This window comes from Lontra canadensis, unplaced genomic scaffold (assembly GCF_010015895.1).
Source record: "Lontra canadensis isolate GAN:19392208 unplaced genomic scaffold, GSC_riverotter_1.0 scaffold25, whole genome shotgun sequence".
NCBI lineage: Eukaryota > Metazoa > Chordata > Mammalia > Carnivora > Mustelidae > Lontra > Lontra canadensis.
Window position 1 is genome coordinate 9320644 of NW_022631019.1, and position 15254 is coordinate 9335897.

At 43.0% G+C, this 15254-nt stretch overlaps 1 protein-coding gene across 4 annotated transcripts in view; it reads left to right on the forward strand.

The window, feature by feature from the left end:
- PRDM2 (PR/SET domain 2) overlaps nucleotides 1–15254 on the forward strand; it is a 116640-nt gene that overhangs the window by 24995 nt on the left and 76391 nt on the right. For all 4 annotated transcript variants that reach the window (XM_032863465.1, XM_032863462.1, XM_032863461.1 and 1 more), the window contains 2 exons: nucleotides 5616–5730; nucleotides 7428–7531. In XM_032863465.1, coding sequence (XP_032719356.1) covers nucleotides 5616–5730; nucleotides 7428–7531 — 219 coding nt within the window. The remainder of the gene's footprint in view (nucleotides 1–5615; nucleotides 5731–7427; nucleotides 7532–15254) is intronic.

The following is a 15254-nucleotide window of genomic DNA, read 5'->3' on the forward strand; positions in this document are numbered from 1 at the left end:
TGGGAATTGGGGAAAGGGATAGGATACGGCAGTACCACGAGCTCCCTGGTTGCGTTTGACTGTTGACCTCTCCCCCTCCTTGAACCATTTCCCTTGCTTTCTGATGTCATGTTCTTGGTGCCCCTTATGCCTCGGTGACGTTGCTCCTGGCCTTGTCTTCCATTCTTAGTGGCATCCCGAGGGCTTTGTCCTGGCTTGTGTCTCGTTCTCTGATCTCATCCGCCCTCCTGTTGAGTCTGCCCCTCTTTTAGCCATCTCTGTGCACCCAGACTTGGTGGCACTTGTCTGCGGATACGTGTGTGTTGTTTCTAGCAACCACTGCTCGGAGCGAGGCATCCCGGGTCAGGCACCAGGTGCGGTGATGAGTGACAGAACTTGCCCCGTGTCTGCAGCCTAAACTTGCCCCTGGTGGGGGGGCCATTAAACAAGCCAAGCAGTAAGTTCGGACAAAGTGCAGAGTGCCCTGAGAGGTGGAGAGTGTGCTAATGGAGCCTTGCGGGGGGGAGATCCTGCTCCGTAGGACAGTGGGAACAGACTTCCTTAGGGTAGGGCGGAGGCCTCGGCCATGCCTGGTGGCTCCCTAATGGGTCTGGCCTTGTTGGTCTCAACCAAGCAGGTGCTTCAAGGAAAGGCGAGGAACTCTCTGCTGCTTTCCTTTCCCTTCCCTGTGCAGGAGCTTGAAGGGGGCACAGACAAGAAGTTGCCTTTAATTGCCTTTGAAGCTACTTATCCCAGTTTATCTTGATATATTTTGCTTGTTCTCCTTTAGCGATGCACAGTGAAACCCTTACCATGAAAACCCACCCTTGTGCCCAAGACAAAATCCAGATGGATTCCAGAGCTGGGACTGGGGGCAGGTTTCAGTTTCGTCTGGAAAGTGAAAGTACCCGCTCCCGGAGTGGTGCAAAGATGAAAAGAGGTGATGAGCAGAAAGCCTGGCTCAGAGGAAGCAGTGATGTCCTGCTCCTGAGCTGCCCTCACCATCCAGCATGGGCCACAGGGAAGATACTCAGTATTAGGGAAAGGAAGAGAGGGCTCTTCTAAAGAGCTCGGTGAGGGCGGAGCCTGGATCAGCTTTATTGACCTTCCTATCTTCACAGCGCAGCCCAGAGCCAGCCTGGGGCAGGCTCTCGGGAAGTATTTGTTAGTCCAGTGCTGGACTGAAGGAACGAAGGAGAACTTCTCCTGCTATGAATTGGGGAGGGGAGGGGCTACTGACTTTCTTTGGGTTTGAGTTAGGGAGTTGGAGACATTGATTTAAATGAGCTTAGTTGATAATAACTGAGTAATTTACTAAATTAGCTTAAATGTAATGCATCCGATTTAACCTGTATAGCTCGAGATCAGTTAGTTCACTGATACACGTTTGGGGGCTATCCCTCAGTAGGCCGTGTTTCCTGTTACATAACAGGAAAGCAGGGAAGTCCTTCTAACGTCCCCTGTGCTTACCACAGTGATCAGTGTCAGAAACCCTTGACACGGGAACATGCCTTTTATTCTGGGGTTCAGCAAGGATGGGGTGCTGGGTTGCTGTTGGCCACCCCAGAGGAAGGAGCAGCCGAGGTTTCCTGGAGTTGGCAGTTTGGCCTCTGGTTGGTCGCCTTCTACTCCTCCTAGTCTGTGCAGTCCAGCAGGGGATTCATCTCTCCTAGGGAACTACCCCTGCCTGCGTCTCCCACCTCCGCTCCAGCCGCTTTCCCCTTACCTTCTCTGCTCCGGACACATTGGTCTTTTTGCCTGTCTGTTCTGTGAGCACACAAAGCTTGCTGGATTACCCGTGTCCTTGCTGATTGCCTTTCTGGGTGTGTTTGCCCCCCATCTCTCGTACGATGCCCTTTCCACTTCTAGAGATGCTGCTGCTTGAAGCGCTTGTCTAAAATAGCACACTCTCCATCTCTGTCACCATGTCCCCTTCTTGTGCTTGATTTTTCTTCAGACTGTCAAGAAGTTCCAGGCATTGTCTATCCTTGCTTGATTTTGTCTGTCTTCCTCACCAGAGTGACACATTGTTAAGGCAAATGAGATAGCTTAAAACATTGGCGGGCTCTTTGAAGGGACTCAGACATTGAGTAGATGCTGCAGTTTCTTTTAGAAAGAAATTAATCTGGGAAATATTCCCAGGATCAAGTTGTGATCTTTAGTGTAAGAACGAAGATGACCTTATTTAGAGTGTGATATTATATCTAATACTATAAGGATATTCCTCTGTATGTATATGTATGTATGTGTAAATGAGATCCCCGTTTATAAAAGTGTGTGGAGGAGAGAAATTTTCTTTTAAATATTCTTTTGTTCCAAAGGTTTACTTGTAAATTGACTGCTTGGAATTGAGAGCATATATCACATTTTCTAAAAAAGAATTATTTTATTGACCTAGAAATATACCTCCCTCAAATTCAAGAAATTCAGGCACACGTCGAAAAAAATGCTTTCTGATTGATGACCCTCCTATTTTATTTATTTCTAGCCCTCCTTTTTCTAAAAAAGGGTTAAGTCCATTTACAGGAATTATTTATTCATTCAAGTATTTAAGCGACAACAAACATGTAGTGTGTACTGCTCAGCCCTGGGAATGCAACATTGAATAAGATAGACACCATCTGTCTTCATTGTGGTTTATCAGGGGAGGTACATTAAACACATAATTATACAAATAATTACTTAAAATTGTGGTAAGAGCTGCGAAGGAAAAACAAGGAAAAGGAGAGGCAATTTCCAGCCATAGGCACTGCAGCTGGAAAGGAGAGAGGAAGTTCTTAGACCTGGCTGGGGTTGACTTGGTGTGGTTTGAGGTCCCTGAAATTTAGTTGAGTCTTGTGCAAAGGACACTAAAATAAACAGAAAAGAAGCTTTCCTCTACTAGTTAAATGAGCCTAAATTTAAAAACATGGGTTCAGGGGCGCCTGGGTGGTTCAGTGGGTTAAAGCCTCTGCCTTCGGCTCAGGTCATGATCCCGGGGTCCTGGGATCAAGCCCCGCATCGGGCTCTCTGCTCTGCAGGGAGCCTGCTTCCTCCTCTCTCTCTGCCTACTTGTGATCTCGGTCTGTCAAATAAATAAATAAAATCTTTAAAAAAAAAAAAAACGGGTTCACTGAAAGCGGATAAATAGATGCACAGGAATTTGTCTTACGTTTCTTGCAGTGGCAGCTCTACTGAGGTCTTTTATATTCATAGATATATCAGAAATGTAAACTTACGTGGTCTCCATATTATACTCGAGTTACAAATTTCCTGTGGGAATGACCATTCCCTATTCCATACCCTTCCTTAGGAGCCATCTCCTGTGGACACTTCCGTTAAAGAATGGAGGTTTTAGGGTACAGGTTCTCAGATTTTTTTTTCTAGCACAGTCTTTTCTTTTTTTTCCAGTTTCATGGAGGTATAATTGACAAATTAAAAGACATTTAAAGTGTACATCATGGTATTTTGATATATGTATAACCATCCAGTTAATTAACATATCCATCATCGCTCATATTTATTTGTCTTTGGGGAGAACATTTAAGTCCTACTCTCTTAGCAAATTTCAGTTCTATAATACAATGCTGTCAACTGTAGTTAACCATGTTTTACATTAGATCTTTAGACCGTATCAAGGAGAATCTTAACTGGAAATGGCACGGTGGATATGAGCTTGGGCTCAGGGTCAGACAGGCAGAGGTTCAGATCCTGGCCTTGAGGAATTTAGACAACTTCCCTAAGCTTCAGTTTCTTCCATTGTGTGGGCTGGGGGGTAGGTGATGGTTGGGGAGAAGCTGGGGGAGGGGGCTGCAGTGACAGTCCCTGCCCCTTGGGCTGTTTGGAATAAATGCCATCATGCGTGGAAGACTGTTAGTACAGTGCCTTGCACTGAGGCCCGGAGGAGTTTCTCAGGAAATACCAGCTTGTTAATATTATTGTCATAGTGCCTAGGAGGATCAGTTAGAATAGCTGACACACTGTCTTTTCAGAGCTCTCAGGGAAGTTAAATGGTGTCAAATCCTTTTAAATCTTAGGCTAGGGACCCATCTGAGGAAGGGGAGGAAAATTCTCTCACACTGCTTTTTAATGTTGGCTAAGTACTTCTTAATATTGCTTAATTTATCAGTGCTAAAAATAATTATTATGTAGCCTAGGATACCAACGACCAATTTCATACCTTTTCCTCCACTGGAAAAAAAAAAAAAAAGGTTTTTGTTGTTGTTGCCGCCAAAATAACTGTTTATAGATCAAAATTTGAAAAACGAGAGTACTATATTTAGAAGTGAGAAATTTGTGTGTTAAATTTATTCACATTTTAGCTAATTAAAAATACCATAAGACCCATTTTCTGGGGGCAGTTTTGATACTCCTGTGTTTTGGAAGGCATTTAGCTTGTGCTTGGTGATATTGTCAGGACCAAGCCGTGGACAGCAGGATCAAAGCATTCGTGCTTCTGAAGGGTCTGTACTGTCGGCATTGCTCTTCTGGAGAAACGGATCTCAGTCTGTAGATGCCCACTTGTGTGCATTCCAACTCAGAGCAGACCAGAGAGGAGACCTTCATGATGAGTTGCTCACTGCCGTGGGATTTGTTTCTCTTGAAGCAGCTTGATACTTTAAAAAAAAAAATTCGAAATGTTGGGAGTACACACATTTGAATGATATTCTCATCTTTGCACAAAACATTCTTAAAAGCTGTAAAAGCTTCACTGTGGGAAGATTAACCTCTTTAGGTTGGAGTTTGCTTTTTGCCTACTTTGATTTCTTTGAAAGTCCTTTAGAAATGATTCCCTTGCAGTGAAATACATCTAGACTGTAGAACCCTTCATTCTTAGTGGTGGTGTGATCAGTTCTTGGAGTATATGGGATAACAGTGAAAAGGCACTTTGACTGAATGTTATTTTTATAGTCACAGTCATGTTTTACCAGTTGGCTCAGATTTCCCCTTTCTTTCTGTTTCCTTATATTCATACCTAATCGTAATCTTATTTCTTAAGATTAAAGTGAAAACTGGGTGGTAATGTATAAAATTCTGTTTCTTAAGACCGTGATATTCTGGTGATTTCGTTAATTAGTGACTTGATAGAAGTGGTAAATTACAGTTTCCTAGAAAGGTCACATTTCCATTGAGGGCCCAGAAAAAGTTGCAGTGTTCTGGTTGGAATTTTGAAGGCTCCGTGAAAGCAGGTGTTGTTCCCGGAGGGATGAAAGCGTAGATGGGGCGGGGGCCAGGTGGCGGGCAGGTTCTTCGCGATGTGTGCCGAAAGTATTAAGTAGGGAGTATTGATTTTTATTTTTTAAGTGTCCTAAAATGCTGATGGTAGCCTTTGACTTCAAAGTAAGCTTAAGCTGTATTTTACTTCCAGATTCTGTGGGAGTGTAAAATAGTGTGGTGCCAGATACTTACATAGTTCGAAAATGACTGTAGGTGGCTGGAACGAAGTAGGTTGACACAGATGTGCATGAAGGGGGTAGTAGTTTCCTTCAGAGACGCGGGAGCCACTGTCACGGCAGCTTCTGAGATCCTCCACAGCTCCGTCCTCTTGTGTCAGGTGTCAGTTGCATTTTTGCATATTTGCTTATTGGACCAGAAAAAGAAAACCCTAACCAGGTCTGCTTCCCTCTGCTCTGATCCTTCTGTTTCTTGACTTGCAGATCACTGAGGCTGTTGCAGCTGCTGAGAGCCTGGCCGAGGTACCTGAACACGTGTTCCGAGGACTTCCGGAGGAAGTGAGGCTTTTCCCGTCTGCTGTGGACAGGACTCGGATTGGTGAGGACCGGGGTCCCCGAAGGAGACGGGGAGGGGAAGGGAGAGCCGCCTGTATCCAGGCATCCTTTGGGAGCATGTAAAGTAGGAAGGTCATCATCAAGGTGACAGATTTACACTTAGACTTAGAAGATCATGGTGGAATTTCTGCATTTTCCAGTCAAGAATCCAGGGTGCACAGAGATTGTAAAACTAAACCAGAAATATCCACTCGCCCGCCCACCGTCCTTTGTGACTTCGCCTGAGTATTCCCTCCCACTGTCTCCTCGGGGCTCTTCTTCCTACTGAGCGTGCTGGTCCCTCCTCTCTGATTCACGGGGACTTGAGTGTGAGTGCGCTGTTAGATTTAATTTCATTGTTTTGTATTGGTTTTCCCATCTGCCCCCTTCATTGATAGCGAGTGCCTTCGTTTCTTTCCTCTCTCTGTCTCCAGTACCTGACACGTTCTGGACCTTAGTAGCACTTGAATGAATGACGACCTGAGTGGATCTGAATGCTTCTGGCTGGAATTTCCCATTGAGCACAAACCCAGCTTTTACATATTCAGTGTTGTTTTTGTGCCCTAATCTTTAGACAGAAGGCTAATAAGGAAGCAAATTATAAAAATTTAGTCAAAGTATAGTTTCGGAATATATCATGTTTGTATCCCTTTTTTTTTTAAGGTGTATTTCTGAGATTCCTGTTTATGTGTATGCGTGTGTGAATAAAGCGTTAAAATGCTTTTCCTAATTCTCATTGAAGAATTTTTCAGTAAATTACTTGAGCAGTTATATTGTATCATTCACACGGAGGTGGCTGACTGTTCGCTCCACTAATTGATTGTTAGCTTTGTTAGAAATTGGATTCATAGACCTGCAGAAGAGGGAAATTTGAACCTCCTAGCTGGAAAGGACTGGCTCAGCCTCCACCTTCCTTCTGTGCATCTTCTGAGAGCAGAAGATGCGGGAGCATGTCCAAAGGGCTCTTGTCAGTGAGCATCACCTCTGCGTGCTGGTTCCCTTGACGCCAGGGCTGTCTCCCGCCGTTTGGCCCGGTGCTGCTTCAGCTCGTCCGCCTGCCTTCCGGTCAGTGCCCGGAACCCAGGAACAGCCGAGGAGGACGGCAGGACAGCGGCAGGAGTAGCTCTGGGCTGTTGGAAGCTCTGCGGAGTGCGTTGTTAGAGCGGCTTAGGTTTCAGTGACTTAGCTGGAGGGGAGAGGGTGTTCCACTTTGAGCAAACAAACTTCAAAAATACCATTCATAAATCGGCATTTCCAAGCCTTTATAAAAGCAATTCGTGTTCATCGGAGACCATTTGAAAGCTGTAGAAAAGTAGAAAGAGGAGTTTTGAATTATTTCTAGTTTCATTCCTTTCTCATCTTTTTCTCTTTAGTTGTGACTGTGCTGTTCTCCGGGGATTTGTGATTGTACCGTCAGGGTAATTTTACATGTGAAAAATAGAAACAAATATAAACCATTTCTTTCCTACTGATAAAACAATGTCGGTTCTTACAGACTATTTGGGAACTACAGAAGAATATAAAGAAGATAAATAAAAATCTTTGTGGAAGACTTGATTTCATTTGACTTGACTTGCTCTCCATTGACCTGACATTATCTTGCTAGCCTTTTAACTATTTTGTGAAACAGAATTGACTTTAATGCTTCAATCTTTAAAATAGCTACAATAACATTATAAAAATATTGCTTTTATTTTCCAGGTGTCTGGGCCACTAAGCCAATTTTAAAAGGCAAAAAGTTTGGGCCATTTGTTGGTGATAAGAAAAAAAGATCTCAGGTTAAGAATAATGTGTACATGTGGGAGGTAAGAATTCTGGCTCTTTATCAGTGTTCTGTACATTTTTTGAGAAATGGTTTTATTCTCTAAGGATTTGACATTGTGATATTAAAAGTCATCTTAGTATGTGCTTTAAAATCAAGAATATGTATTTTTCACTACACTTGATCTTAACCAAAAGGCTGAGAAGCGAAGAATATATATTTTTTGGAAGATTTATTTATTTTAGGGAGAGAGCCAGAGAGAGGGGGGAGGGTCAGGGAGGGGAGGGGCGGGACTGGAGGAAGAAGGGATGCAGACTCCCTGCTGAGCCGGGAGCTGACCTGGGGCTTGATCCCACAACCCCCGGGATCATGACCAGAGCCGAAACCGAGAGCTGGGTGCTCCACTGACGGAGTCACCCAGGGGCCCCTCAAGAATATTTTTATTAAAGAGAAAACGTGTTTCTTTGGACACAGCTGCTGTGGACATCTGTCTTTTGAAGCGGCTTGGCTGTCCTCAACAATAAATGCCAGATCTGCTTTTGAACATGACCTTGTTCAGGGTGTTCCGCTGAGGGCTGAGCCTCTGGTCGGTCGCTTTGCAGGCTTGCGGACAGACACCGTAAAAGGCACTCCAAGGTGGCCACAAATAAAACACCGCTAGGGTCTTCTCCGTGTTTTCGGAGATAATCTCTGTGTTGCTGGAATATTCCGAGCTGGATATATTTAGCTCGTGGCGCATTTATATTTAGCGCTTCGGACTCCTCAGAAGACTTGCAGTTTCGTTGATTTCACGTTCTGGCGAGGATGCTGGAGGAGCGCGGCGCGTTAGCTGTTCCTTACCCAGTGACGCTGTCAGGAGCGGAGGTGCCCTGCTCCTCCCGTGTTCCGGGCTGCTCGTGCAGAGCCAGAACCCCTGCCTCCTGCCTGGCAGTGAGGCGTTGCCTTGAGATCCTTCCTTTAGCTTTGTGACTCTCTGGTTCTTAACCTCTGGGCCCCAAACCCTCAATTTAAAGATGGGGTTAATAAAAAATACCTACGATACTGGGAAGATAAAGCCGGTTCTAGCTATTTCCTGGAGCCCTGGGTGCAAGTTCAGCATTTACGTGCAATTTAGTTCAGATCAGGTGCTCTGGGGAAGCTGCTCTTGTTCTGATAGGATCTCAGCTGGTGTGGCTCCTTTTCAAAACAAGGGAAGTTTTTTGGCGATTAGAAAAGCATTTCTATCAGATGGTCTCGAATTTGACTCACATCTCTTTCACACGTAAACATACACAGGCCTAAATGTAAAATCTGCCCAGGAAATGTCTGGATACTTTCCATCGAGAAGTTCTGTGACACTTGTACATCTGAGGTATGTTGCTCTTGTGTTCAGTGTGACCAGCAGTGTTTCTTAACTTGAAGATTTCCTGCAGTTTCTTCCAGTAATTTTGAGTTTGTTTGTTGTGAGTCCCTTACAGTAAATCTGATGACAGTTAACGCCTGGGGGCCTTAGGAAATGAGGATTTAGCATGAGAATAATCACATTATGCTGTTTCACTATTTCTGAGGTAGAAGAGTACTGTATTTGTAGAAGAACTGCCCAGCCAAAAAATGATACTAATTACTCAAGATAACGCCTGAATGATTAAAAATGTCTTGACCACAAAATTATGCCCCCAAGTGAACGACATTTTTAATTTTAGAAATTTCCCAAGGGAACTGACAAATGTGTTCCCCCAGGTTACTGCCAGTCTTAGTGAGGTTAATGTCTAGAAACCAGGAAATGCATTGCTTAGTTCTATGTGTATAATGCTAAGCTTAAACAAATGTCATGAATATTAATATTACCCTAAGTTTATTGTATCTGTTTTACCCAACATAACGATTGGGAGATTTTGGGCATAGTATGTAAATGATTAACACTACGCTTTGTAGATTAAGCTTCATTTGTATTGAAATTCGTGTGTAGTATGAGTTCATACTCAGCTTGGTGAACATTGTAATTTAGAGCCATGACCTATTAGGGGTTGGATTTCTACTTATAAATGCGTTAATACTGCCTTGTTAACTTAAGGTACTCTGTTTGTTATACTACAGTTGGTGAATCCTACGACATGGCCAGTTCTTGTTAGTTTTAAAGATTTAGTTCTTGTCATTTTCCTTCTTAAAGTTAAAAAACAACTGGATGTCATTCAGGTAGTTTGGACTACAGGGTATGTATTCTGTACAGAAACCTGTAAGCCTTCTGTTCTGTTAAAATAGAAATAGATAGGATCTGACATGTATGTAGAGGTGTGTGTTAGGCAAACTATAGAAAGCATCAGTTAGAATGTATATATTTCTTTTAGAGAAAAAGAAACGCCAAGTAAAATTTAGTATATCCCTATTAATTTATTCCAACCTTGGTCTTAGCCTCAGACTTGCAGCAGAATGCCTCTTATTAACAAGAACTGCTTATCATTAAAATCTCATCTTGGCACTTGTTCTTGCATTAAAGCCCCTTTAAAACCGGCTTATCTTTTTAGCAGCCTGGTCTCTTGCCCCAGCTAGAACTCCATTTTCAAGCTAATCTAAGACAAAGTGTTAAATTGCTTTTCTTGAGCCCTTGATTATCTAACACAGTCTTAAGTCCTCTAAGCTTTCACTGAAAACATTCTATTAAATCAGAAACAACAGAAGAGAGACAAGTATCCTCAGGGTGAATGCACAAAACAGTCAGATTCTCCTAAGAGGAGAGCATTCTTTGAGCAGTTTCTGGGGAGGAACTGCTTGCTAGCCAGGGTAGCTGCTGTGAGTGCCTGCCCCCCACACACCAAGCCATCTGCAGTATTCTAACCACTTCTGACAAAAGCCTTTCAGATTCACTTCATGGGTCTCAGATCGCTTCCCATGAGATGAACTTCTGGGTGGTTTGCCTATGAATTGTTCTAGTAAGTTTTTTGTTTTTTTAGAGCAGTTTTAGGTTGAGGGCAAAACTGAGCTAAAAGTACAGAGAATTCCCCACACCACCGTCTCCCCTGCTATGGCAGCAGACTGGTGCCTCTGTTAGTCATTCGATGGACCCGTACTCACGCCCCGTTATCACTTAAGATTCCTTGTTTTCATTAGGGTTCCTTCTTGGTGTGCATTCCAATAAGTCTTTTTTAAATTATAAATGTAATACATGCTCATTGTACAGTAATGTAAATAATACCGTAAGCTATAAACAAGAAAGTAAAAAATCATCTGTGAATATTTTGGTGAACATTCTTCTAAGTCTCTGCTCCTCTGTTTTTCTTCCGTCTGTCCCGTACACTGGTGGGTACACAAACACCATATATAGACACCGCACGCCATTGAGATAAAACAGCGCATATGGCTTTGTGTTGGGATTTTCTCTTTCAGTATGTAGTGGACATATTCATGTCAGATTGTTTCATCTCTGTCATTATTTCTTACGGCCCCCTAGAATTCCATTGCATTCCTTCCACTGTTGAACCTGTTGAACCCTTAAATAGTTTTAATCTTTTCATGATATTACCAGTTCTTCTGAGTATGAAACTCACTCTTTTATACGTGGTTGCTCACTTGTTTGGTTATCTTCTTAAGATAAATTTCTGGAAGTGTAATTCTTAAGTCCAAAGTTATGTACGTTTTCATCTCTGGCGAATTTTGCTAATAGACCTCCAGAAGGATTCCACTAATTTACATAACCACCAAAAGTATATATTTTTCGCTAGCTTTTGAAAATCTAGTATTGTTAATCTTTTTTATAGTGTTCCCTCCCCCGACCTGTCCCCAGCCTCATTCTTACAAATGAAAACTGATAGTTTTTGTTTTTTTTTTTAAGATTTTATTTATTTATTTGATAGAGGTCAAGAGAGTGAGCACAAGCAGGGAGAAGAGCAGGCAGAGGGAGAAGCAGGCACCCTGCTGAGCAAGGTGGGGGGGGGGGGCTCCATCCCAGGACCCTGGGATCATGACCTGAGCCAAAGGCAGGTGCTTAACCAACTGAGCCACCCACGTGTCCCGAAAACCGATAGTTCCCTGGTTCTATTTGCATGACATTCATGTAGGCAACAACTTTTGAGTCGGGGAAGGCAGGAAGATGTAGAATTGTGTTTCAACTAAAATCGATGTTATTTCTGTATAATGAAAGGACTTTAATTGTCTGTACCGTTAGCATTTGATGTTAGCAAGTGCATCCCCTCGTCTTTGCTAGCTCAACGCTTCTAATTTCAGATTATTTCTAAGTTAAAAATGGAGGCAAGAAGAGAAGAGAGAGTAGAAAAGTCAGTCAGCTGATCCTGTAGAACGTTTTTTCCAGAAAGCACTATTCAGCTCTTCTTTCCAGCTTCTAACCCGCACGAGGGTAGTACTAGAGAAAAAGCCCGGGGTCACAGGGACACGCAGCCTGCCACCTGTTCTTTGCAGCCCTGCAGCTACAAGTGGTTCTTACATTCTTTTAAACAAAAAAATCAGATGTTTCATGACACATGGAAATGATAGGAAACGGAGATGTCAGCTGATGAATCGAGTTGTATGAGGACACTCCCGCACTCATTCACTTGCGTGTTATCGATGGCTGCTGCGGCCTGTGCTGGCGGAATTGACTAGTTCCGACCGGGGCCACGTAGCCTGCTGAGCCGAAAATATTTATTGCTGGTCGTTTACCAGGCTTGAGAAGCGCACCTGTTTAATTTTTAAATTTGTAGTTTAGGATTGCGTACAAGTTTGCTTATTGTAGTAAAACGTGCCACCACCCATTGGATTCCCCTGTATTTCTCTTATTCTAGAATATTCAGAATATTTTAGATACAGTGATGTATTTAAATAGTTCTAAAAAGAAGCCTTTGGTTTTCTAAAGCAATCTGAGCAGTGAAGTAGTTGGTGCTAAAGATCCGTTTTCGTCTGTAGCCTCCAGGGAGTTAGCTCCGTGGGGTGGCAGTTTTGGTTTGTTTTGTTTGTTTAATTAATTAATTAATTTGACAGGACAGACAGAGATCACAAGTAGGCAGAGAGGCAGGCAGAGAGAGAGGGGAAGTGGCTTCCCACCGAGCAGAGCCCGATGCAGGGCTCGATCCCAGGACCCCCGAGATCATGACCTGAGCCGAAGGCAGAGGCCCAACCTGCTGAGCCACCCAGGTGCCCCGAGGGGTGGCAGTTTTAACGGTCCTTAACAAGCCCTCCAACTATCTAATTCTGTAGCTCAAGAATGGCTGGGATGTGAACATACCAAGAAGAAGGTGTGGTATTTTCCAGGTAGCAGAGTTAATAACTTAGGAAGATGTAACTTTCATTAAATATTTTCACTGAAATGCTCATACACCAAGCGAGGCTGTCCTTTTCTTCCTTGTCTTACTTTTCAATAAGGATAGCAAGCTCCTCATAGGTTTATTTGGCCCAAAATAAGAAGACGTTTATGAAATTACTTGCTAGAGTTGAATATGGCTCAGTAAATATTAGTTGAACTTGAACATAAGAGAAAAACACTTGTATGATCTTATAGAGGACTAAAAACATTTGTAATATGTATTTGTAGTTGAGTACTTTTATTTTTTTTATTATTATTATTTTTTATTTATTTGACAGACAGATCACAAGTATGCAGAGAGGCAGGCAGAGAGAGAGAGGAGGAGAAGGCAGGCTCCCCGCTGAGCAGAGAGCCCGATGCGGGACTCGATCCCAGGACCCTGGGATCATGACCTGAGCCGAAGGCAGAGGCCTTAACCACTGAGCCACCCAGGCGCCCTGTAGTTGAGTACTTTTAAAAAAGATTTACCGGTCTTCATTTTTGCTTAGAATTTCTTTCCCTTCTAATGTTAGAGAGTATGGGCTGTATTTTGAACTAAAAACCTAGAATAACTGTGTGGGGGCGGAAATCCTGAAATTGACTTCTGCAAGCTGAGTTGCTGTTTACTTACAGAGACGCTCTGCCTGTTGGGTTTGTAGAGATGTGAGCCTCCCCCCTCCCCTTTACTCCTTTTGTTAGTCTTCACAAATGGTAGTAGATACTGTTTGTCTTTCAGGAATAGACGGGGAAAATGGGAAATGATGTATAGATCAAAATATTGGAAATTCCAACAAGCTAAATCCCCAGAGAAATAAAGGTGGAAAGGAGCCTCAGGAGCATGAGCCTCCAGGAGAGGTTCTGTCCCACTGTTAATAATGTGTTAGAGCTCTTTGAAGGGCAAGTCCAGAGAACAGCCAACAGAATGGCTTTATCCCTGTAGACTCGTAATTTTGTGGGGGCTGTTTGGATGCAGAAAAGACCTACCTCTGAATCAGAGTTGGTTCAGTACGAGGAGGCATCTGCGGTGCCCTGTCTTAATTCCGGGGAGTGATTTCTTTCAGAGTAAGTTGGTTTACTCTAGTTGAGAGCGGATAAGGACCTCACAGGCCAGCAACTGAGGATTTGAACGATGGACCTTTGCAGTAACTGAATGAGAAGTTTTTCGGTTTATGATTTTGAATTAGCGCATGTAGAGTAGAGCAAGTCAATGATAAGGAAGCTAAGTGAAAGCTCTCACTCCCAGCCCATGAAGTCAGCACGTTTAATAGTTTGGTTTGTTCTTTGCAAAACGTCCTTTATGTGTCAGGAGGCTTTAATTTTGATGCATTTTTAAATTGGAGTGTGTACTGAATTTTGATTTTATGGCTATTTCAAAATGACTGGATTAAATTGAATGGAAGTTGAGTGGCATGAAGATGATGTTTTGTTTGACAAAGAGTTAACATCCAGTCTGTGCACGGTGGTTAAGGGCAGAAAGGAGGTCTGGTCTGGATAACGGAGGGAAGGTGGAGGGTGGGAGGAAGGGTTTGGAAAGAGGAAAATTGAAATGGAGGCATTAGTGAGGGGACCAGGTTTGAATCTTGGCTCAGACTTTCAGTGACTTTAGTATTCTAGTAAAATTACCAACCTTCCCTAGTGTCTTATTTTAAAAAAGGGGCTTCGTACTGTTTCGTACTAGGGTTCTTGCAAAGGTTAAATAAATAAAAGAACACATTAAGCATCTAGCCCTGTGCTTGAGGTGGATGAGTTCCTCCTTGAGTTCTTCTTCTCCAAGTAGGGAATTTCCAGCTGAAGGTTAATGAGTAAAAATTGTCTGTATATATGTAATCAGGTACCTCTGCTTTGTTAAAAGGGACTGTTTTATAGATTGAGTCAGGAAAAATTATTGATTATATGAAAATATTTTTTGGTTATTATAAAGATTTTGGAAATAGATTTGTTGCATATCATTTGTTGATTCTGAGCTAGAGTGGGAGTTTTACCTGCCTTTGCATTATCTTTGAGGGAAAGGAAGGGATTCTGGTTGGTTCTCCTGGTGCTGCAGTGCTTTCGAGGTCTCGTACTGGTAGTTAACACTCAGCAGAGCGCGGGCACATCTCAATGTTTGGGTTTTGAGTGTCAGGCACTGAAGTGAATTCCGATTGGGAACCAAGGTTTGACCAGCTGAAGTAGAAATTGTATAACAACACGTTTTCATCCCCGTTCCTAATTATAAGGTTAGATTCTCAATAAAAATGAGAAAGCTATGTACTTTAAAAAAAAATGAGTGTGATGATGCTGATGGCACGAGGAGGAGTGTCAGCCGGCCTTGGCTCCCTTCAGTCATGCTGGGGCTTTCATGCTGGAGACTGATGTGGTCTCCCTACCCACATCCATTTTTACTCAGAGATTATACTAAGTCAGCGGAGGAAGGGCAGGAAATTCAGCAAAGCAGGAGGAAGAAAGTAAGATGATGGGTAATCCCACTTCTCAGAGAAAACCATTACTAATGGGTTCGTGTATTTAGAATCAGGTA